The sequence below is a fragment of the Alligator sinensis genome, unplaced genomic scaffold, assembly GCF_000455745.1.
Source record: "Alligator sinensis unplaced genomic scaffold, ASM45574v1 scaffold263_1, whole genome shotgun sequence".
Lineage (NCBI taxonomy): Eukaryota > Metazoa > Chordata > Crocodylia > Alligatoridae > Alligator > Alligator sinensis.
This window is the reverse complement of record NW_005842627.1, coordinates 316,032-341,370: the sequence shown is the minus strand read 5'-3', so window position 1 is coordinate 341,370 and position 25,339 is coordinate 316,032. Positions and strand designations below refer to the sequence as shown.

The 25,339-nt window shown below is 42.1% G+C and overlaps 1 protein-coding gene across 2 annotated transcripts in view; it reads right to left on the bottom strand.

Moving 5' to 3' along the window:
* Nucleotides 1-25,339, bottom strand: part of IARS (isoleucyl-tRNA synthetase) — a 274,838-nt gene that overhangs the window by 58,212 nt on the left and 191,287 nt on the right. For both annotated transcript variants that reach the window (XM_014524559.2, XM_025215174.1), the window contains 7 exons: nucleotides 20,766-20,886; nucleotides 16,448-16,539; nucleotides 16,025-16,102; nucleotides 14,196-14,317; nucleotides 9,899-10,001; nucleotides 9,618-9,701; nucleotides 7,444-7,618 (listed from right to left, as the gene is read on the bottom strand). In XM_014524559.2, the coding sequence (XP_014380045.1) occupies nucleotides 7,444-7,618; nucleotides 9,618-9,701; nucleotides 9,899-10,001; nucleotides 14,196-14,317; nucleotides 16,025-16,102; nucleotides 16,448-16,539; nucleotides 20,766-20,886 (775 nt within the window). The remainder of the gene's footprint in view (nucleotides 1-7,443; nucleotides 7,619-9,617; nucleotides 9,702-9,898; nucleotides 10,002-14,195; nucleotides 14,318-16,024; nucleotides 16,103-16,447; nucleotides 16,540-20,765; nucleotides 20,887-25,339) is intronic.

Sequence of the window (25,339 nt, the reverse complement as noted above, 5' to 3'; positions counted from 1 at the left end):
TCAAATATTCCTGCCAGTGGCTGTGCAATGACATCAGCCAGTGCCCTCAGTACCCTCGGATGGAGCTCATCCGGGCCTGCCGACTTAAACACATCCAGTTCCTCCAAGTGACTCTGCACCATCTCAGGGTCTACGCATGATAGTCTGGCATCTTGCTGCTGCCTCTCTACAATCCCAGTGAGAGACTTGTTGTGCCCCTCTCTTAGGAACACTGAGGCAAAGAACTCGTTGAGGAGTTCAGCCTTGTCCCCCCTGTCCGTCACCAATTGATGTTTGGGTCTCCAGTTCTGAACAGAGCAGAAGGATCATTTCCTTTGATTTGCAAGTGACACTCCTATTAATACAATGCAGAAATGAATGCTGTTGGCTTTTTTTGCAACTAGAGCACACTGTTGGTTCATATGAAGCTTATGGTCAACCACAGACCCTGGGTCCTACTCTGCAATACTGTAACAAAGCCAATCATTCCTTAGTCTATATTTGTGCACGTGGTTATTCCATCCCAAGTGCAGGACTTTATACTTGTTTTTGATGAATCTCATCTGATTGACTGCAGACCATTTTTCCAATCTATCCAAATCATTCTGTATCCTAGCCCTACCCTCCAGAATGTCTGCACTTCCACCTACACTCAGTATCATCAGCAAATTTGCTAAGCGTGCACTCGATCCCATTATCCAAATAACTAATTAAGATGTTGAGCAATACCAGACCCAGGACAGACCCTTGGGGAACTGCACTTGATGCTTCCTCCCAGCTAGACATTGAATCATTGACTACTAACACACTGAGCATGACAAGTCAACCAGTTATGTATCCACCGTATAGTACTTGCATCTGGTCTGTATTTCCTTAGTTTGCTAATGAAAATGCTGTAGGAAAGAGCGGCAAAGGCCTTCTTAAGTCAAGGGTGGGAGTTCTTCAAAGGAATGATCTTGCAGGCATAGAGGGGCACCATCCCAGTTCACACAAAGGGAGGCAAAAAGAGCCAAAAAAAACCTTCTTGGCTGAACAGGGAAATCCAGGAGAGCCTTCATAGGAAAGGAGAGGCTTACAGGCTGTGGATGCAGGGGGCGGCTGCCAAGCAAAAGTACACCTGCTTGGCTTGTGCTTGCAGGGAAGCAGTGAGGAAGGCCAAAGCAGATACTGAACACAAGTTGGCAACAAAGATTAAGGGTAACAAAAAGTCCTTCTTTAAGTACATAGGGAGCAGGAAGAAGGCACAGGGTAGCATAGGGCCACTACAGAATGGTCTAGACTCTAGGGCAACTTGTAACAGACAGGATAGATAAAGCAGAGCTTTTAAATGACTTCTTTGCATCTTTGTTACTGGACACTGATACAAACACACTTCCCAATAAGACTTTAGTCTGGCGTGAGAGAAATACCAATCCACCTATGGTTAGTGCTGACCTAGTGAAGGGGCACTTGCGGGGGTTGGACATATTTAAGTCAGCAGGCCCTGATGATCTTCACCCAAGGGTACTAAAGGAATTGGCCAGTGTTTGAGTGCTTGAGGTGCTCAGGACAGGTCCCAGAAGACTGGAAAAGGGCCAATGTGGTCCCTATTTTCAAGAAGGGGAGGAAGGAGGACCCAGGGAATTATAGGCCGGTTAGCCTTACCTCTATTCTTGGCAAGATCTTAGAAAAAATCATAAAGGATCACATTTGTGGGGGGCCAGCAGGTAACACATGGTAAGGGGAAACCAGCATGGTTTTATAGCAGGCAGACCCTGCCCAACTAACCTGGTCTCTTTTTATGACCAGGTCACAAAGTGCTTAGATGTAGGGGTGGAGATAGATGTTATCTACTTGGATTTTAAAAAGGCTTTCAACACAGTGTTGCACCCAGTTCTTACAAGCAAACTGAGTAGCTGTGATGTGGATTTTTTCCACAGTAAGGTGGGTGAAAAACTGGCTTATGGGACGCACCCTGAGAGTGGTGGTGGAAGGGGCGGTTTCTCCCTGGAGAGATGTGGACAGTGGTGTTCTCCAGGGCTCTGTCCTTGGACCAGTGCTGTTCAATATCTTCATCAGTGATTGATGAATGATCAGTGAATGAGGGGGTTGAAAGCACTCTGTCCAAATTCGCAGATGACACCAAACTATGGGTACAGTAAACACACTGGAGGGCAGGGAGCGAATCCAGGTGGATTCAAATAGACCGGGGAAGTGGGTGGATCAGAACAGGATGCAATTTAACAAGGATAAGTGCAAGGTGCTGCACCTGGGGAGAAAATCTCCAATACACCTAGAAACTGGGAAGTACCATTCTGAGCACCACGGCAGTGGAAAGGGATCTTGGAGTCTTGGTCAGCACAAAAATGAATATGAGTCGCCAATGTGACGAGGTAATAAGTAAGGCTAACTGCACTCTTTCTTGCATTAGTAGGTGCATCACGAGCAGGTCAAGGAAGGTGATACTTCCCCTGTGTGCAGCATTGGTCAGGCCGCAGCTGGAGTACTGCGTCCAGTTTTGGGTGCCGCACTTCAAGAGGGATGTGGATAACCTTGAGAGGGTTCAGAGAAGGCTACTCATATGGTTGAGGGCCTGTGGGTGAGATCCTATGAAAACAGATTGAGGGACCTGAATCTCTTCAGCCTCTGCAAGACGATAAGAGATGATTTTGTGGCCGTCTACAAACTCATCATAGGGGGTCAGCAGGGAATAGGGGATACTCTGTTTACTAGGGCACCCCTCGGGGTTACTACAAAAAATGGCCATAAAATAAGGAGAGTAGATTTAGATTGGCTATCAGGAAGAAATTCTTTACGGTGAAGGTTGACAAAATATGGAATGGGCTTCCAAGGGAGGTGGTGCTTTCCCCTACCTTGGAGGTGTTCAAGAAAAGATTAGACGGGCACCTAGCTAGGGTTATTTAACCTCAGCGCTCAGACTCGATGATCTATAAGGTCCTTTCTGACCCTAGAAATCTATTAAACCTATGATATACCAAGATCCACTGCTCTCTCCTCATCCAAAGGGACTGTCACCTTATAGAAGGAAGTCAGGCATGACTCGCTCTTGTTCTTCTTGAGGTGCTTCACAATAGATTCCCCGAGGACATTCTCCATGATATTTCCAGGTAGAGGTCAGGCTGACTGGTCTGTAGTTCCCCAGATCCTCCTCCTTCACCTTCTTGAACATGGGCACTGTTTGCCCTTTTCCAGTCATCCAGAATCTCACCCAAAACTCCATGAGTTCTCAAAAAGTATAGTCACTGGCTCTGAAATTACCTTCATCAGTTTCTTCAGTACCCTCAAGTGCATCTCATCTGGCCCTACCAACATGAAAGCATCTAGCTTCTCCAAATAATCACTAATCTGTTCTGCCATTACTCTAAGCTGTTTGTCTCCTCTCCTAGTTCTGTTGCCAATGGCACTCATCATCTGGTAGCTGCCCCCTATTTATGAAAACCCAAGTAAAAGGCATTAAATACTTCAGCCTTGTCTGCATCGTCTATGACCATATAGACTTTTGCATTCCTTAAGGGACCTATGGAACCTCTGGTCCTCTATTACTTCTGATATACCCATAGAATCCCCTTTTTATTGCCTTTTATATCCCTTATCAGCTGCATCTCAAATTATGCCTTGGCATGCCTGTGCAATACTTTCATGTTCTTCCCTAGCACTATGATCAAGTTTCCACTTCTTACAGCATTCATTTTCAAGTTTCAACTCCTTGAAGAGATGGCTATCCAGCCAGGTTGGACTCCTATTGCACTCCCCATTCTTCCGCCTCATTAAGATAGCTTGCTTCTGTCCCCTTAAGAGGGCCTCCTTAAAATACACCAAGATCTCCTGGACTCCTTTCTCCTTCAGACTTGCCTCCCAAGAGATCCTGCCTACCAGGTCCCAGAGTTTGTTGAAGTCTGCTTTTCTCAAGTTCAGTGTCCTTATTCTGGTGCTCTCCTTCCCTCCCCCCCTTACGACCTTGAACTTTATCATTTCATGGTCACTGTCACCAAATTTACCTTCAGCCTGCACTTTCTCCATCAATTCCTCCCTGTAAGTCAAGAAAAACTTCCCACCTCATTGGCCTCTCTACTATGTGAATAAAGAAGTTACCTTGATTCACGCTCAAGGAATTTAATGGACTTCTTGTGCACTGCTGTGTTTCCCAGCAGATGTCTCAATAATTAAAGACTCCTATGAGAACCAGGTCCTGTAATTTGGAAACTTCTGTCATTGTTGGAAGGCTGCCTTGTCCACTTCCTTCTCTTGGTTCAGAGGCTTGTAGCAGATGCCCACCATGACATCCCACCTTCTGCTCTCTGTCTGATCTTTACCCAGAGACTTTTAAACAGGCTTTCAACCGTCCACTTCATACTGCCCCTCGGACCACATGTATATAGCTTTTGTGTGTAGGGCAGCACTGCCTCCTTTCCCCTCCAGTCCATCTTTCCTGAACAAGCTATACCCACCTATATGACCATACTCCACTCTCAAGCTATCCTATCACATCTCTGTAATCCCAATTATATCATAATTCTGTGATTGTACTAGGACTTTTATGTTCCCTATAATTCTTGCATTAGTGTATAACCTTTGCAAGCACCTAACTGTCCTATCCTCTACCTGAGAACACTGCCAAAGCTTCTATTATTGCTTCCCTTTACTAAGCTTTATTCATCTTCAGGCTCCTTACTTACCTCTGGGTTTTTGTCTCCATCCCCTGAGGAACCTAGTTAAAGCTCTCCTCACTAGGTTCTGTACACAAAGACATTCTGCCCTCTTCCATCAGGTGGATCCCATCCCCTCCCAACAGTCCATCTTCCTGGAACACAACCCCGTGGTCAAAAAAGTCAAAGCCCTGCTGGTAATACCATCTACACAGCCATGTGTTGATCTCTAGGATGCATCTGCCTCTCGCTGGGCCTTTACCTTGACAGATGGATCAAGGAGAACAGCACCTGGGCTCCCATCCCCTTTGCGCCCAGAGCCATATAATCACTGTTGATCTGCTCAAGCTCTCCTATGGCAGTAAGGGGTAGTAGTCAGAGGACCAGATGAATCTGGACTATCTTTCTGTGACATCTTGGATGCTGGTTTGCGGCAGGCAGCAGACCGCCTGAGCCAAAAGGCGTATGCGTCCACGCCTCGCAGGAGAGCATCGCCAATCACCGTCACCCATTGCTTCTATTTGGTAGCGATGGTCTGGATCCTCCCTCCCTTTGGGGTGCATGGTTTGGCCTCCCTTGCCACTGGACTGGGGTCCTTCTCATCCAGTGTAAAGGCTTCCTACCCATTCTCCAGCTGGACAGCTGCAGGTCCAGAAGAAGTGCTGTTCATTTCTACAGGTAACAAGATGCTAGCTTCCATGTTCCACAAAGGTCCATTTTCCAGTGCTTTCTCTGGCTGTCCCTCTCCCATGATGCTGGAGGGAACGTTGTGCTTTGGGTCACAGATGTTCCAGAGGCTATCCACCTTCTCCTGCAGCTCCCATACCCGAGAGAATCCAGCAGGAAGCATCTCTTACACCACAAGCACTCCCCCAAAAGCATGTCCCTGGCAAGAACATGCAGATTGCAGTCACTGCAAAGTCAGGCTAAAACCTGGGTGTAAGCCTTCATGGTCAGGGGGCATGCGTAGACAGAGCCTGCACAGCTGCAGGCAGAGAAAGGACTGGCAGTAGCAGAGGCTTTGGCACGTCAACATCTCCCAGCAATCCTATCGTTTTTCTTGCTAACATCTTCTTCTTCTTATGCTACTATGTCCTGGAAAAAAATTCCCTCTTCCTCCTTCACCTGCTTCCACTTAGCAAGCTCCCAAAGAAAGAAGGTGGGCAAACTCCCCAAACTCCCCTGTTTGTTGATCCTGTGCCACTGGCTCCTGTATTGCTGTGATATGGCAGGCCTAGGCTTTCTGCTTAGGCAAGCCCATCCCCTTGCTCACACCAACCACAATGCTAGCTTACTGATGAACAAGGCATTTGAAAGTCATAGCAATATGCATTCTAAAGCTAACTCTTGCACAAAGTATATTATTAGTATCAACCTTCAAAAATGTGGAGCTCACACCCCGTCATGTTTCTTTTAGCAGCAACAGCAAGGTGATACCCAAACCTTATAGCAGTTTACATCCAGTACATGCTGTCCAACTTTCTTAGGGAACATGGAAGTATTATAAATTTAGCAAAGTATAAAACCAACAAATTCAGAATCAACTCACAGCTTCCTCTCTATTCTCATATATATGGAGAATTCATAAATTTGCTAGAAATGTTGACTGGTTGCAGTGCCTTAAAATTTCCTGTAGTTTCAAATGACTAGTATATATTTAAACTAAGAACTATAGCTTGAACAGCCAAAGGATGAAGACGCAATGTATTTACCTCAGGGGAGCTTATCTCAGTTTTTATTCTAGAGGAAGATCACACTGGAGTACCAAGCAGATATACAACCAGGTTCTCTTGAAGTAGCTATCTACAATAGGCATCATCACAGCACTTTGCCAGGGGGATGAAGGGGGAGCTGTTAACTGCCTATTTTCATTGTGCAAGCAACTACCCCAAATGAAATTGATTAGAGGTACAAATACAAAACACATCTTTAAGATATCCAAGTTAATGTTCTACAATCTTTCTATGGATCACTTTACCAGGATTTAAGTGATTTACTCAGACTGTGGACAAAAGTAACATGTGGCATCTGAAGTGCCCTTGAAACTCTTTAAAGTGCCACCTATACAAACATAAATGCCTATTAAAGTTTTCCAAAAGTAGCTGAAACATTCCAGAATAGTACCTCTTAAATGAGGCACTATTGAAGCGTTTCATTTCTTGTGTGTGCATGAGGGCAGGGGAACCACAGGTCCCCCAGAACTCCAGTTCTCTGTTCTCCCCTCCATCCACAGAAGAGGGGGACAGTCTGGCAGATTGTCCAGCCCCTGGGTCCCATTCCCTGATCCTGACCACTGTGGCACTCACCAAACCCTACTGCCACTGGTACCAACTTTCCAACCCCAATGCCATCTAACTCTGCTCTGGTGAGATGGGGAGAGGAGAGGTTTGGGAAATGGGCTGGAGAACCTGGCACCAGCAGTGGTTCTCCAGCTCCAACCCCTCACCAAGATTCTCCACTCAACTGCCCTGCAGCAGAAGGGAGGAGAGAGGAGTGGGGTCAGAGGTTGCCGCAGCCTCCTGTAGCATGCCCTGGCTGGCCACAGCTCCATGCAGCCACTGTTATTTTGAAGTGTTCCAGCTGGGGAGGCACCATAGGGGCTGCACACAGGACCTGTTGCTTGGATATGTTGGTTTCAAAAGTTACTTCTTTCTGCACCCTCTGTAATAAGTATATACGTTACGTGCCTGGTTCACCTTTACTACCGTGTATTTTACTCTGGGGAGCGTCTGTACCATGAGAATCCTGAAATCCTTTTGGCTCCTCTTCTTTAGATGAGCCACTCTGCCATCAGTCAATAACCTGCTTTTCCACACACCTGTCTTTTGAAATTTCTCCAGCTGCTCACTCTTCAGCTCCTTGATAGCAGTCATAACAGGCTTAAAGGCACCTTTCAGACGCTTTCCGAGCACCATGTGATCTGGTTCTGCTCTCAGCCGGATTCCATACTTATCTTTATCCGTAGACAGTGTCACTTGACGCACATTAAGCTCCTGTAGAAATTCACCAAAGAAAATATAGACTTAAGAACAAGTTTCTAAGCCAGTATTACTAGAACACATGACTGAAAAAGAGCTGCAGCACCAAAGGGATTATAGAAAACCCCACAGCTTGGGCACTGTCTAGATGTGCCAACAAATACAAGGAGTAATCTTCTGCTAGTGTAACAACATATCATCAAGACAATAGTTAGGTTATTCTCTGCGATATTCATCTTGTTGCCATTTTTAACTGTTGTTCTTATGCACTAGACTTGATAGAAGAATACACTATATCTAGCTGTAAACTTAACCACAGGTTCTTTGGGCTTTCTAAGAGGCTTGCAGTAACTGGTTATTTGCTTTGCAAAACTGAATTAGAAAGCTATTCCAGACAATTTCAAACCTAAAACTATATCTCAAGATAGACTTATCTTTTTTTTTTCTGTCATTTTTTCACTCACAACAGAGCTTTCCAACTTCTGCCCCGAGCATACTATACATTTAATTCTACTGACTGTTAATTCAAAAGCTTTATGCATTTACACAGACCCATGATTTTGCTAAATATCAGTGGTTTCATGCCCTTCAATTTGTTAACCACCACACTGGTTTTGTTTTTAGTATCTGATATAAGATTATTAGTATTGACATAAATTGTAATAAAGATCACCTAATGTATTTAATAAGCAGACCACTTTGTCAGAGATAGGACAAAGTTGAAGCAAAATATTTAGATTCAGGAAGTGGTGCTTAATAATACCCACTGCACCATAGCCAAAATATTTAGATTCAGGGAGTGGTGCCCAAAAAGTATTTTAAGGCCCCTCTTCCTCCTCCCCCCCCCCCCCCCCCCAAAAACCAACCAACCAAACAGCCCACACTGAAGTGAATGCCAGAAAAAAACCTACGCCTTAGCTCATTTATCAGAATTGTTTTGGAGTAAAGAGAGAGAGATTTACTATTACAGATATTAAGTTCTGCTTTAGTGCTGTGTGACCTAAAATGATGTGGAAATGATGTGACAGAAAAAATTACAAATAATGATGAGCTGCAGCAGCTGAGCTTTATGATAAGCCCTACTACTTTCAAGGACATTTGTGCAAAGCAAGCAGTTCCTCAAGTGGCAAACTACAGTCAGGAAGGCACCTCCTCCCACAGTGGAGAAGCACATGACCACTGCCATCTAGAAGCTGGCAACCCCCAGTAACTTGTAGTCCATGGCTGCCTCTTGCCCCTTTCTGTCCGTAGCGAGCCACACCTGCATCCTGCCCCAGCTAGGAAAGTGGCAGCAGGGTGTAGCCCCCGCTCTGAGTGCTATCATGCCTGCATCCCGCCCCTCCAAGTCCCCCCAACTTGCTAATGGACTCAGATTAAAGACAAAGTACTTCATCTGCACATAGCAGAGAACGCAAAAAATAACTGCAAGGAGTTCTATAGACTGTAAGACCTTACCTGTTTCATTGTTTGTTTGTTTTTTTAATAACAAAACATGGGAAAAACAGTTTTAGCTTTGAAAATTCCTGGAACGTATCAAACTGTTTCCTGCTTTTACATTTCACAGAATGCTCCAACTGATTTATCCTTCAACATACACTCTTGTCATGGCATTTAAATGCACTTTTTAACTATGTGAGAAAAATAACTACTCTTACAATTTCACGTGTGACATTTTGCCACAATGTACTCTTGCAGTGCTTACCAATTTAATGCGTCTCATTCAGAAAACATTCCTTCTACCCATTAAATAAAGAAACAGCGTATTTCTCAAGTCCTCTGAAATGATACTGGTCAATTTTGAGAGAAAGGAACTCTCATTCAGGTTACTGGTAGATTTTTTGGTCATACTCTACCTTTAGTTTCTGCTGACATTACTGAGAACTGTAGCTTACTGAAATTTAGTGAAGTGAAGTAATAATATTCTAGCTTACAGTTAGGTAGAAGAGTAAGAGTTACTTTACATCCAACTTCCATGATGAAATTCCAGTAATGTGTTTTTTGATCTTACTCTTACCTCAAGTATATATTTCTCCAATGATCTAATGTTTTCCAGAGCCCCTGGATCCTGATGAATAACCACTACTTCTTTCAAAGGATACTGAAACAAAATTGAACATATTTTCAGTCTGAATGAGAAAATAAAGGGGCACAAAGTATTATCTGGTCATCTTAAATCTTTCCCTGGTAATACTGCTTGTTAGAACAGATGCATTCATTTATGCTCCCCAACCCCACCTTCTTCAGAACGTATAAAGCCAATAAATACTTATGGAATATTGATGCAAGATATCCAACCTTTACTGGAATGGTTTTCCTGTCTCGTATTACACGGCCAAGCTCAATAATGGACTGCAAACAGGAAATGGCACTTTCAATTTTTTTGTCAATCAGATCTTCCCTAGAGTAAAAAGAAAAACATTAAATTGCTTTTCCTTTTATAGCTCTTAAGCAGCATTTACCTACTACTTCTCAAAAATTACATCCAGGAAACCATATTATAGTCTCTTTTCTGTAATGCAAAGAGAAAAGAGTCATCAACTTTAGAGATTTCATTAATCTCTCTCAAAGTCAACTAGTTGGATTTCACTTTGGTTACAGAGAAGGTAGGTCAGGTTGGCATCTTAGAGACTAGTTGGTTCAGAGTGATACGAGTTTCACAGGCAACAACCTATTTCATCAGATACTATAGATGGACTTGGAAGAAGAAAAGGGGGCAGGTGTTAGTAGAAAGGATTTTACCATATTTACTCGCATACCAAGCATACCTCCCTATCTCAAGCCTCCCCCTAGCCCCTCCAAAATAAGCTCTCCAAAAATCAGGGTACACATCTTAGGAGGCTGTTTTTTCTTCACTGGAATAGAAGGAGGGCAAAAGAACAAGATGACATTGTGACTCACGGCTGCCACTTTTCCCCACAAACTACAAATGCAAACAGCAGGGACAGAATACAGTAGTAACCCTCTCATGACCACTCGTGAGGCAATAGCTTTTGGCTGATTAGCAGCTGAACTGGCTGAGAGTGTACAAGCTGCCCCCTGCAGTCTATAGTATATTGATGAGAGCTGTAGTCTGGAAATTTATACAGCAAACAATTTATGGTAAAGCAGTAAGTCTTGCTACTGCCCTTGCAAGGCACTAGGGCCTAGCTTTGTTGCTGTTCTGTCCAAACCACAAAGTTCCTGTTGCTTCATCCACATTGCCTCTTGGGATGCCATCCCTCCTGGATACTCTGTTTCCAGGAGGACTTACTGTCACAGTCCACCATAACTCCAGGAAAAAAAATTCTACATTCTACTTTTCAAAAGCAAGGTGTTTATTTTATTTGGAGACATATGGTATGCAAGAAAATATTGTAAACGCAAAAGAAAGGGACAGAGGAGGACCCACTGCTGACAGAGACAGTGTGTTGAAGAGATGCAGAGGGATAAATAAGGCAGTTAACACACTGATATACAAAGGGCTATAGGGGTAAACAAAAGCAGTTAATAGGTAGTCCAGGTACTGGGATAAGAATCTACAGTTTGTTCTAAGACCATGTTGTAGTCTCTGTTGAGAGACAATCTCTTCTGTGGATAATTTGTTGCTCCACAATTTTACATTCAAGTTGGCTTGCAAATGTTTGTTAAGAAAACAAATGATGGAATGTGCAGGGAAGTTAAAGTGTAATGCCATGGATTTTTGTGTGTTTCTAGAATAGATGTCAAATTGGTGTTCATTCATTTTTTTTTTTACATTGAGATTGCCCATTTGGTCGATGTAGACAGAGGAGCACTCTCAGGTGATGGTCTGTATGATATTAGGGGGAGAGCAGATAACTTTAGTTATATATTCCAGGAAGCCTTTGCATTTCAAACCTAATGATCAAGGCAAAATAGTCATTCTTCGTTGTTTTATAACCAGAAACCTTATTTCCAGGTTGCTTATTTTTCAGTCAAAGCTCATATCAGAGTGAAAGAATAATTATCTGTTCCTTGGGAATGAGGGCGCTGGATTCTGTTGAGTACCTAAATTTGGGTAAATTTCCTTCAAGGCTACAAGTTATCAAGCCAGATAGTCATTATTGTTTTGATATAAAAATTGCATCAGAAACAGTTGTGAACAAAGCAAAAACCTTACTGTAGGTGTGCAGTAACTGCATCACTAAGAGGAAAAATTTGTGGGATAAAAATATGTAGTTGAGAGAGGAGCAAAACCTATGGTACAAGAGTATAGTTTGACTACAACCTAATCTATTAGGTCTTGGAACTGTTGGACTAATGTTGTTGCCTATTTTGAAGTTTTGAGCTCTTAAAATCTCTCCTTTGGAAGGTCTTCAAGAAGTTTTAAATTAATAGTTAAACAGAAGAAAGACCATGCAGCCAGTTTTACAGCCAGTGGCATTTGGACACAACCTGAAGAGTAATTCATTTTTTAAATCTGATCCATTTTTATTTGGTTAGTTTAAAGGAACAATAAACCTAATCAATTGTACAAATCTAGTTAAATTCCTATAAATCATGATGTCTAACTGGCAGCCCATGAATGGTTAACTTGTGGCCTACAAGCTCCTGCCCAGTTGCTTCTCCCCTGCACTGCTCTTTCTGCTGCTGCCAAAGCCTTCGGTTCCCTTGTTCCTTCTCTGGCTTCAACTTTCTACCCCTGCCTCCTGGGGCAGCATGGCCTGGGGAGTCTGGTCAGCACACAGAGCTCAGCTGCTCAGAAGTTGGACAGTCTTTCTGTAAGTAACATCCCTTCCATACTTCAGAAATACTACCAGTTTAACAGCATTCATAAACTTGTCAGGTTCAAATTCTAATCTAAAGCATACACGAGTAACATTTCATCAGTCCTGAAAATCTAGAACGTAACTAAACGAATCTCAGTAGATTTCTCATTACAATAAAAGAAAGTATTGTTAAGTCATCAAAAGGAACACTTTTCATCTCTCTTACCTGGCTAGGGAACTCTGAAGGATACTGTCACGACCCAGTGATTTTTTGTGCCTCGGCACTATGGAATTTCCTGGCCACATGAGAGCTCCTTTGCACAGCAGAGTGTTCTGCTGCAATTAAGAGCCTGCGTGCAGGAGAGTTCCCGCCAATTTGCAGTTTCCTTTGCAGGATGCATTTCTTCTTTGCAGCACAGAGATGCACGGTGCAAAGAGTTCCCGCTATTCGGATGCAAATTTGTGCCCCGTTATTGGCCAGTGCTAAATTATTCACACGTGGCGGCTAGTAATTGGCTCGCTGGCCGTTTAAAATTCCGCGCGACTTCCGCCCAAGTCGAAGAGCTTTGAGCACGCTGCAGAGTGTCTCTGAAGTTATCTGACTTGCGGCTGCCGATCGATAGACTGATCACCTATCGATCTTTCTTCCCGTCACCGAGCGCAACCCCGACGTACCCCTTTCCCCGCCGGCTTCGAATTGCGGACGGATTAACTGGCTTGGGCCCCGCCAGCTGGAACAACTCGTGTGGTTGTTCCGACGACCGGACCACCTGCGTCGTGATTGCAAGCGGCGTGAGTAAAGTTTTTTACAACCAATAAGTTGTGTCTGCCTCTCCATTCACCAGCCCGCCCTGACGTACGAGCGTAACTCGAGTCGGCCCTGGCCGTCCGAGACAGATACCATAAAAAGAAAGAACCAAGGCAAAATTTAAGCTCTACCCTTCCCAAATTAACAAGTAAGGGACCAATGGTGTTTCTGCAATCTTACTAGGTTATTAAACTGAGCTGCAATACAAAAAGAAATAGCATTTCCTCATTTTAAGATGACCCCATTGCTAAGCTTGGACCACACCAGAATCCAAGTGAACTTAATGACAAGATCCTTATCAGAGGAGTTCTTTCTGACTGGATAACCTCTTAAAGAGGCATTTTGCTGTGTTCCATTTGCAGAAATTGGACTTTTAATCTGTGCTGACAACTGATACAGGGTCTGCAGGAGATAATCTCTTTAGCTTCAGATTTAGCACAAAACTTTGCTAAGGAATGCTTATGGCCATATAAATTCAAGTATTCTTACACGAATAGGCTCCAGAGCCTACCAGTTCTTCTGGGTCTGTAGCAGGCAGACACCTAGTTAAGTGTACTTTTTGAATGTATAAAACAAAAAAAGAACACTTTGTTAAACTTCTTACCTCCATGGTACCCTTTCACTTACCTTGTGCTCTCTTCTGGCCCCATCTAGCTGTACAACCCTAATATTTCTAATTATAGAGAGAACAGCAAATGTGAGCTCTGCCCCTTTCCTCCTCAAAGTACTATATGAAGGCTAACCCCAAATCTCCAGAAACTAGTCAAGTCTTGCGAGGTTAGAATTCCTCAGGAATGACCGGTGTACTAATTGTTAAAGGAAACTATTTTAGTTCACCAAAGGGGCTTTTATTAATCAGAGGTATTCATAAAACTCTTTGTTTTACATATTTTAACTCTTAAAGAACGTAGGGAAGTATTAAAAACTTAGCATATCTACAAAATAACTGTGTGCAGAAGGGACCATTACAGAAAACTATGCTGTATATGTTCTTGCAGACATTCAAGATTTCACTTAAACACCTGAACAAGTCAGAAAGCACAGTCATCATAATTAACAGAGGCTGTTTGTTTCTTACCTCACTTGAGGAAGCATGAGGTAGTGAATGCTCTCAATGTTCTTTTCTTGAACAGAGGCAGGATCAATAAGGGTCTTCAGATTCTGGTACAGCATTTCAGTAATAAATGGAGTATAAGGTGCCTGAAATATTATTATGTGTTTCATTAATATGTTAATGACTTAATTGTATACTATGTGTCCACAACCAATTTAACTTTCATTATCAGAGCACAAAACATTCCTGTTGAATTATTATTACATCAGGAATCCTTGCATTACAAGGGTTTGCCTTGAGATTTCTGTTAGCTCTGCAAAAGCACACTATTTAGATTACACTCTGAACCATGAAGTACAACATAAATTAAGAAACAGACACTCATGAATAAGTGAAGCTGATCACCTTCCTCTTGGACTTAATCCATTGTTCTGGGGTAGCTAAAGGATAACTGCAGTGTTTCTATACACCCTATCTACTCAAATCCAAGGTGAGGGTCATTTCCCCGTCCAAAACAGAGGGGAAGCCCCTCGTCTTGGATTAAAGTAGAGGGTGGAAATTGGGGCCAGAGTCAGAACCACAACAGCTGCCTACCAGGGATGTGCGAAACAGGCCGTATTCGAGTCAGATTGGGCCCGAATCAGGGACAGTGATTCAATTAATTGATTCAGATCACTGTCCCGATTCGATTCGGCCAAATCCGAACATGAAGATTCAATGCTGATTCAGAGAATTAGCAATTCAGATATAGACACAGATTTAAATGTTTTTTCTACATACCTTGAGGTACCAGGCACGGCTCATGAACGTTGCAATGCTGGGGTTGATGGAGTGTCCCAGAGGAGTGTGGAGGGGCCTCCCCACATGCTTGGCGGTGAACCCAGAAGTGGACCGGAAGTACTTCTGGTCCACTTCTGGGTCTGCCACTGAGTGCGTGGGGGACCCACCCCGTGTCCCCCCAGCTCAGCGATAGGGCTGCAGGGAGACGCCAGGTGCCCCCCCCCCAGACCCAGGAGGCACCAGTCGCCAAGCTGATGGGCATGGGGTCCCCTGCATACTACTTGGCGGACCTGGACGTGCTTCTGGTCCACTTCCAGGTCCACAGCTGAGCATGCTGGGGACCCTCTCGCACTCCTGTGGGACGCTCCATCTGCCTCAGCATTCACAAGCTGCCTGGTACCTTGAGATATGTAGAAAAAACATTTAAAGCTGTTTATCTATGTCCGAAACATTGAATCTTTCCGAATCCCTCCAAACGGATTCAGAGGCTTCCAATTCAATTCGGAGAGATTAAAGGGTCTCCTGATTCAATTTGGATGCGGAGAATCAGCCGCTGAATAAGGCCAAATCTCCGCTGAATCAAATCAGTGACCAAAGCTTTGCACAGTCCTACTGTCTGCCCCTTCAAACTCCGTCTATCCCTTGACACTTACAACCAGGCACAACTCTGGCTCCAATCCCTCCTAGGCAAAGAGCACATGGAAGCTCTAGTATTAATTAGATGCTATACATAGAAAATTAAAACAAAGTTTATACATTTTCCATATACAAAATCGAATTATTGGATGGCTGTCTAAAATTCAAAGTCATCTTGGATTCAGGTAAGTTTGAATAACTTTGCCAACATCTGCTTTTTAAAACCAAAAAACAAACTCAATGCTTAACACAAGTAAACACAAGCAGAGGAAATACAGTACTATTGAATGTAATGATGAATTTCTATAGCTGTTTTCCTTTTTTCAGTATCTGGTCTATCAGCTTCTGAGAGCTATAACAATGAGAAATGCGCAGCAAGGTTTTAAAAAGAATTAAGTTTAAATACTTTAAATAATTAACAATGATAAATCTCTTACCATAAGTTTGCACATTGCATACAGAACATTAAACAAGGTTTCCAAAGCCATAATGCAGTCATCAGTTCCACTTTCACCCTATTGAAAGTATCCACAGAGTTGAAGAAAGGGATCAGAAAACTTAACACGTTTCTTAAATCATTAACCACACTCTCATTTTTACATGCCCACCTAGTAAGTTAAACTTCCCAAGATTTATAGTTCAGTCCTATCCAAAATGAAACTATGGGGTATTGTTCATTTTAGTTTTCCTGTGAAAAACAAATATACATAGAATAAAAAGAGGACAGCATATTAGATAGCAATTATAGCCAGCAACTATGTAATTTCATAAAACATGCTACAGATATCTTGTAAGGGTTTAGGAGTTTAATGAATTTAAACTACTTTGGGCTATAGCTTTGCTGTAAGTAGACAGCCTACCTTTAACCTTCTGCGATTCATTCTAACATACCAATTGGTCAGTATATCAACAAACTTCACCAGCCGAGGGACTACAGTGTATAGTCTGTAGGCTAAAAGGAAAAACATTTTAAGTGTAGAGAATATTTTCCTGCTGCATTATGATCTTCATTAAAAAATACCACAATTTCCATTTAAAGTCTTGGCAACTTACTACTCAGAATGCTACAGAAGCAAATACCTTAGTATGATAAGAACTGGATTAGATCCATTAGTATTACTAGAATCTGCACTTGGACTGTATTATAAAATTATAAGGATTATTAAAATGTCATGCTTCAAGGCTTACAGAAGTCTATAGCTCTATGTCAGAAATAAATTGCTGCCCATGGTATAATACTGCAGAGAGGTACATTATCTTAGCTTCATGCTTGATTTTTTTTAAATCTGAAGCATGAAGGATAGTAGAGAAAATGGACCGTTGGTCTGTTATGATTTGATAGCACCATACAAAACAAAGCTAAATATTTTAAAATTAAAAAATATTGTAGAAGAACCAAAGTTGTAACTAACTAAGAGTTATACCATTTTAATTTTCATTGTTATTTAACTTGACGCATTTTAATAAAGCTTTTGCTCCAGTTCACTGATGGTTTCCTGTACAATTCAGCTAAATAGTACAGTAAACTGAAAATGGAAAAGGTATTGATGAAAAATAACTAACAAAAGCTAAAAGTAACTTATGTGCAGTAAACCTCAAAGGCACACATTGTCAATGACATGAAAAGGTCCTCACAAACACTAAAATCTAATTTGGGGGGGTCAGTCATGTTCAGTCTGTAAGAATACTTCTTGAAGAAAAATTAGTTCAAATGCATTTTAAAAACAAAGAATACCAATGTATATACAAGTTCAAAATACAAGGAGCTTCTTTAATTGAATGCTCTAAATTTTGTAATGTAGTTTAATAAACACATAGCTATTGAATTGTGCATACTTCCCATAAGAGACATAATACACATCTCACAAACTGATAGTAACTGAAAGAGAATGTAATTCCAAACTCACCACCCCTGGAACACCCGCCCCCCCCACCACAACTGCACTTGATATTTCAATTTAAAGAAGAAATTATATGGAGAAATATGTCAACCAAAGAACAAGAGACACATTTATATGGATCTTTGGCATAATAGCAATCCCACTACTAATGATGATGTAAGATAAGAAAAACTTGGCAACAATAATTATGAACTTTGCAGCAAGAGAGTCTTACATGACTGGAAATAAAATTTCACAAACTTTTAATAGTTCAGAATTTCAGCTTGTAACTCTTAGAAAGGAGTCTTGTTTTGAGATAACTTTTTTTTTGGAAAATTTGGGGGGGGGGGGGGATGGAGGAAAACCCCACACCAATAAACCAATTCTCTCTGGTTGAAACACTGTAAAACCATCTGATGTATACTGTATATAGGTTCTGTGAAAGCAGCAAATGTGGTAAATTATCAATCTGAATATGGAATTTAAGCTCACTGAAACATGAAGAATCATTTCCTATATTCTCCAGTTTCATTTCAACTCCCCTTTCTTTTTTAAATCAAGTGTCATATGCTAGAGATTCAATATTTCATTCACTGAAGTGGTAAGTGCCCAAATCTTAGATGCAAGAATGTTAAAATTTGATCTGAAGTCTCCATTTTAGAAGCTTAGGAATTTAATGGAAGTAGTAAGAATTACCTGCTACCCACAATTTGATACTAACAAAATAAGCCAGCTAATACAACATAGGGAATGTTCTAAATTTCCCCTACAGGACTCTAACTTTCGAGCTTTCTGATTGTGCCCTTAACCTCCATTGTTTCAGAGATGAGTTTTTACTGCTGCAGTTATGCACTTTTTCAGGTTGTGGGCTGGAATTCCTTGGTTCTGGTCAGAGGTGGGCACATGGGTGGATGCCAAGACCCAGCTACCATTGTGGCATGGCGTCTATCCTTGATATGCATTATCTTTTAAAAAAATGTGGCATTCTCCAAATGCTCTGAAGCCCACTCGCATGTTGCCATATAATTTCATAACTTTGTCTCCAACAAGTTAGACTGTTTCACCCTGGCTATGACAAACTGTCTGTCATGGAAAGGGAATACAGTTCTGCAACTGCCACAGAAAAACAACACATTCAAGTGATCATACTGACAGTCTACATTCCGTCACAGGAGAGAAAACTCAAAAGCAGTCACTGAAACAAAGAAAAGCCTCTCAGAGGCTCACATTTGATTTTTAGTACACAGACGGTTAGGCACATATTTGATCTCCTCTAAGCCAAATTTGTGCCACTCCTCAAATACCCATTTTCATTTTATGCCCAATAAATTCTATGTGGGGCTTTTACAAAACCTTCTTGAATAAATAAAAAATATTTTGTTTTTCCAGCCATCCTACAGTATGTTGGTTGTCTTTGTTTCATTTTGTTGCAAGTGATATGATGAGAGCGCCAACCTTATGAAACATCCTTTTCAATTATTTGGTGATAATTTTTTAGCTTTCTTAAGTACTCCATAGGATGTTCTTGTCACAAACAAGGCCAACACTATACTGTTTTGTATTAACAAGAGTGTCACTTGCAAATCAAGGGAAGTGATTCTGCCCTGTTCAGCACTGGTGAGGCCTCACCTGGAGTACTGTGTCCTGGTTTGGGTCCTACACTTCAAGAAGGATGTTGACAGATCAGAGAGAATCCAGCTGAGTGACAAAAATTATTAGAGGCCTGGGAAGCATGACTTATGAGGAAAAGCTGAAAGAACTAGGGTTACGCATTTTGGACAAGACAAGACAAGACAAGACAAGACAAGACAGAGGCAGGATTTGATAAAGGCTTCAAACACCTGAAAGGAGACTAAAGAGAGAATGGGGATAGGCTTTCCTTTGTGGCCATAGGGGACAGGACTATGACCAATGTCTGTTCAACCTGTAGGAGAGGAAATTTAGGTTGAAGATTAGAAAGAATGTTCTCATTATGAGGTTACTCGAGCACTGGAGCAGGCTACCTCAAGAAGTTGTGGCATTTCTCCCTGGAAACTGCAGGCTGGACAGTAGGGCTGTGCAAAGCTTCGGTCCCCGATTCAATTCGGCAGAGATTTGGCCCAATTCGGTGGCCAAATCTCCAAATCCGACTCAAATCAAGAGACCCTTTAATCTCTCAGAATCAAACCCTCTGAGTCAATTTGGAGAGATTTGGAAAGATTTGATGATCTGGACATAGACAGCTTTAAATGTTTTTTCTATGTACCTCAAGGTACCAGGTGACTTGTGAATGCCAAGATGCTGGGGTACATGGAATGTCTCACAGGAGTGCGGGGGAGTCTCCAGCATGCTTGGCAGCAGACCCAGAAGTGGACCAGAAGCACTTCCAGTCCACCCCCACCCCGCCCACCTCAGTGACTGGTGCCTCCTGGGTCTGGGGGAGCACCTGGGGTCCACACACAGCCGATCAATGAGCCGGAGGGGTGTGGGCCCCCCCTCCCAGTGTGCTCCCCAGCAGACCCATAAGTGGACCGAAAGTACTTCCGGCCCACTTCTGGGTTCGCAGCTGAACATGTGAGAGGCCCTCCCCGTGCTCCTGTGGGACACTCCATCTGCGCCAGCATCGCAGCATACATGAGCCGTGCCTGGTACCTTGAGATATATAGAAAAAACATTTAAAGCTGTGTCTATGGCCAAATCGCTGATTCTCTAAGCAGCACCGAATCTTCAGATTTGGATTCAGCCGAATCGAATCGGGGATAGTGATCCAAATCCACGAATCGAATCACTGCCCCTGATCCGGGCCGAATCCAAATCTGAATGGAAGATGGCCCATTTTGCACACCCCTACTGGACAAACACTTGGCTGGAATGATTTAGTTAGGGATGATCCTGCATTGAGCAGGGGGCTGACCACATGATCTTGTGATGCATCTTTCAGCCCTACTATCCTATGAAAAGATATAGAGTGTACTTAACAGAATGTTGGAAAATTTTACTCAGCTAATAAACCTGGTGATTTTGCAAATTTAACTTAGGAAGAACTTGTCCAAGGTGGAAACTTGTTGTATACATCAGAACTAAGTTCTTATAATGATAAAAACTGTACATACACTCATGAAATTATTATTCTATACCCGTGCATTTTCTCATGTCTACTCGTTAAGAGTTTTCGCCCATTTCTTTTTTGCAGTTTTACCTGAAAATCTCTGAAGTATACCATTCACTGCAACCCTGGTCAAATGAAAAAAGTAAAATTGAAGTACATACATTCACTGCAACCCTGGTCAAATGAAAAAAGCCAAATTGAAGTACATCCCTGCCATTTCAGCCTTGAAGAACTGAATGAGTGACTGCATGAAGGAAAGAATCCATTTGTCCATGATGTTATTGGTCTGCTTAACTGTGTTCTCGTTGTAAAGGAATTCCTTTCCCTCTTCCTATGAGCAACATCGGAAAACAAACAATACAACAATTCAGCTCTCGCATACATCAAATCCTGTCTGAGGATTATGGCCATTTTTCATCCATGAATTAATTTTCCATCCTCCCTCTACTGCATTGGTTAGGAGGAGACTATTCAACATTAAAATCACAACCATGTGTTAGCTATGCACTACTGAAAAAGTGAAAATAAACAGAAATAGGGAGCAGGGTAAGTCCTCACCCAGCATTGTCCACTGTAAATAAAAGCCAGTTGTTTGTGAAACAGAGAAAAAGTAGTACAGCACAAAAGTAGCCAATATTTTTTTCCTTTTGGTTTTTTTGTACTCTAATGACAATTTGTAGACATAAGCTAATTAGACTGATTTTAAGTAACTCCTTAATTCAAGTAAATACCACAAGTATTTAACAAGCTTCATGGATTCTAAAGCAAGGTTTTATATATTTTATACATATACACACACACTTCTTTCATAAAATATTAAATTTACAACAACTGGTCAAGAACATATCAACTGAATTGTTCAGGACAGAAGATAATAAAATAGCAAATCCAAATGAAACTGCAGGAAGAATTTTGGGCAGGCAGCATGCGGTTAACTACGTTCACTGATAATGACAAAAATGGAGTTAGCACCTGAAGGTCTCCCATTCCCAACTTTCCTGCTCTTGCAAGATCAAACAGGATGACACAACAAGCTGGATGCCTGCAAAGTTCATGTCAGACAATTCAAAGGTGATAAGAGGGGAAAATACTGTTAGGAAAACATGAACACTTGTCTTATGAAAACTGGGGATCCTAAGAAAAAGTTTATTGATTATAAGGCTTCAAGTCACCAAAATATCTTTGTAAAGGTGACTGCTAAAAAGGTAAAGCAACTTCTGTAACTACTGATTGAATTCCTCAAATGACAGCTCCCCAAAATGATTCAACTTCTATGGTGATTTCAAGTATACTATGAGGATTGAACTTATTTTCCATTCTTTTAAAAATGTTTGCATTGGTAAGCGGTAACTTTCTATCATGCGACTTGGATGAAACATAGAAACTGCTTTCAGGCAAACCCACAAGCCATATGTACTAAATCTTCAACATCTGACAAATTACTGTTGCCAAAATAGACATTTTGATCTTGGTTTTGAATTGACAGAGCAGTAGAATTTCATGTCACTTACTCCAGCGTCCATCTTTCATCAGGTCTTTGAATGCAAATCAGCAGGTGTCACACGCATAGTATTGCAGATAATCTCTCATTATTTCAGTTCCCTGCTTTTATAGTAACTATTCTTCAAAGATGCAAAACTGATTATATTATAGGCATAGTCTTCTTGCTATTTCTAAAGTGAGGCATAATTTTTTAATATCAAGTATTCCCAAACTTCAGTCTTCTTTCACAGAGTCAAGCCGATCTTGTGCAAATCTGCAATATATTCAGTTAGCTTCCACAGCAAACATGACATGTTCTTAGGGAAGATAAATTTCTGCATTAAGTACTACCTTACAGCAGTACAATACCCTCCCAGCAGTATAATACAGCAGTATAATACCCTCCCCGTAAAACAGATTTACTTGTTTATTAGGACTTCACAGATTTTTTGGTATATATACACTAATCCAGAGTGCTCTCAAAGTTAAGAAGCTATCACCACAGACCCAGAGCAAAGGTCAACAGGGAAGCATCAAAATCTTCCAACTCTTCTCTCTCATTATCTAGCTGAGAACTTAAACAAAAAACAGGCCTTATAGCTCAAGAGGAGGAGGATGAATTAAAGATAACCACTGCCTTTAAATGGTTAAATAGTTAGCAGCAGTGATGCCCCATGGTCAAGGATGATTACTCTCCTGGGTCAAGTAAAGGGCTGTACATGAGTCCGTTGATAGCTAAGAAGGCTGATCCTAGAGCCACCAATTCCCTGGCAAATGCCACAGATGCTTAAAGGGAGGGTCAGACCACACATTTCTCAGTCTTGTCTCCTTTCCTTCTGTTTCTGTCATTTTTCTGCCTCCTGGGCAAGGTGCTTTTCCTCAAAGTAAAATGTACCTTCTCTTACAAGACATCACTATGTAGCCCTGTCCCAGGCTAGTTTCTCTCAAATTTGTGGCATCAATGACACATTTCTTAATGTTCACCTTGAGGGTGCTCTTGAAGTGTTTCCTCTAGCCCTCCATGTGTCCTCTGCCCTTGGCTGAGTTGGCAGGATAGCTGTTATTTCAGTAAACATATATCAGGCAAGCATAAACAGTGCCCTGTCCACCACAACTGATGTTGAATAATTAACACTTCCATACTGGTGATGCTAGCATTGGTGAGGACACCAGCATTTGTGCGACGATCCTCCCACTGCATGCCAAGGATCTCCTGGAGGTAGTGCTGGCAATGGCATTCTGGACTTTTCAGGTGGTCCTTGTAGGTTACCCAAGCTTCAAAGCCATAGACAAGAGTTGGAATTACAGCAGCCTTATGTATTAGGAGCTTTGTTTGAGTCCTGATGTCATGATCACTTAACACATGATGATACAGTCTTCCAAAGGCAGATATGGCACATCAGATCCTATACTTGATCTCCTTATCAACGCTGCTTTCTTTGAGAGCTGGCTGCCAAGATATGCAAAGTAGTCAACCTTCTCTAGCTCCTGTCCATCAACGAGGACGTTTGCCAGGGGACATATTGGCCCAGAGCAGACTGGTGAAGCACCTTTGTTTTTCTGATGTTATGGGTCAGTCCTAAGCACTGGTACGCTTGAAAGAAGTAATTAAGTTTGTAGGTACTCCTCCATATGTACAACAGCAGCACAATCATCTGTGTGCTGAAGTTCCACAGTCGAACCCAAAGTAACTTTGTTTAAGGCAGAAGAGATTTTAAAGGTTCCCTTCCATCCTGTACTCCATGCTGATGCTATGTGGCAGATGGTCGCAGATGAGCATCTTGATAACTGCAAGAAAAATGAAAAACAAAACTGATGTGATCACAAAGCCCTCCTTGACACCAGTTCAAATGACATAGGCTCCATAGCGGAGCCACTACATAGGATACAGACAGTCATCTGGTCATGAAGGAGTCTTAGAATGGTGATAAACTGGGCATCCAAACTTCTATACAGCCTCACGGTTAACAGAGCCAAAGGTATTGGTCAAATCAATAAAGGCCATATACAGTTCCTGGTGTTCTTCTTGGCATTTTTCCTGAATCTGCCAGGCAGCAAAAATCATGTCAAATGGTGCCTCTTTATGGTCTGAAGTCCCAATAAGATTTGGGAAGGATTTCCTCAGCAAGAGGGAGCATTAGTCAGTTCAGCAGAATTTGAGCAAAGATCTTCCCAGCGATGAAACGGAGGATGAGACCTCAGTAGTTTCCACACACAGACTTATCTCCCTTTTAAAAAATGGTAAAAAAATATTGGCATTCCTTAGGTCAACAGGAATTTCCTCAGTGTTCCAGATTTTGAGAAACATTGTGTGGAAGTTGTTGGTCATAGTTTCCCCACCTACGCTGAAGACCTCAGCTGGCATGCCATCAGGGCCAGATATTTGGTTGTTCTTCATCTGTCTTACTGCCAGGTAGACTTCTTCAGCAGTTGGTAGACTGGAAAGTGCTTCCCTTACTGGATGCTGCAGGATGGATTCAATGGTTTCATCAGTCACCGTCAATTCTCGGTTCAGGAGCTTTTGGTAGTGCTGCTTTCAGAAGTTTCTGATGGACTTATTCTCTTTGAGGATTATACTGCCATCTTCAGATCCAAGAAGGGTGAGTCCACAGAAGCTTGGTCCATACACAGCCTCGATTGCACTGAAGTACCTCCGCATGTCATGACTGTGAATAACTTATTGAATTTCCTTCGCCTTCTCTTCCCAATACTTGTTTTTTGATTTCTCAAATCTTCCTCTGGGCTTCAGCTTTAAACTGTCAAAAAGTTCCCCGCTTCTGACCCAATGTAGGATGGTTTTGCCAGTCACAAAAAGCTTTTCTCTTCTGATCAAGAAGTACTTCGATCTCAGTGATTTTTCTGTCAAACCAGTCCTGATGGTATTAGGTGATGAAGCCAATTGCTTCTGTGCAAGCCCCATGGATGGTCTCCTTTAGAGACTGCCAATTTTCCTCAACATAAGCGTTATCATTTTTAATTCTAAGATTGGCAAGTTTCTTGCTGAGATGAGTTTGGAGGGTTTCACAGTATCCAAGACCCTGAAGACATTTGGCTGATTTGGTTTGCTTTTGATGTTTCAACACAACAAGGGATGTACTGATAAAGATTTTGGGGGCCGATACCGATAGCTGATTTTTAAGGAGGCATATTGGCCGATACCGACACGATTTCTCATACACAGGTAAGTCTGTTGTGGTGAAAGGGGAGGGAGGAGGGAAAGGACATGGGGGTGTGGATCCTGTGGTGAGAGAGGGAGTGGGGCTGGGGCAGGCGCTGTCCAGCCAGGACAGGGTAGGCTGGGG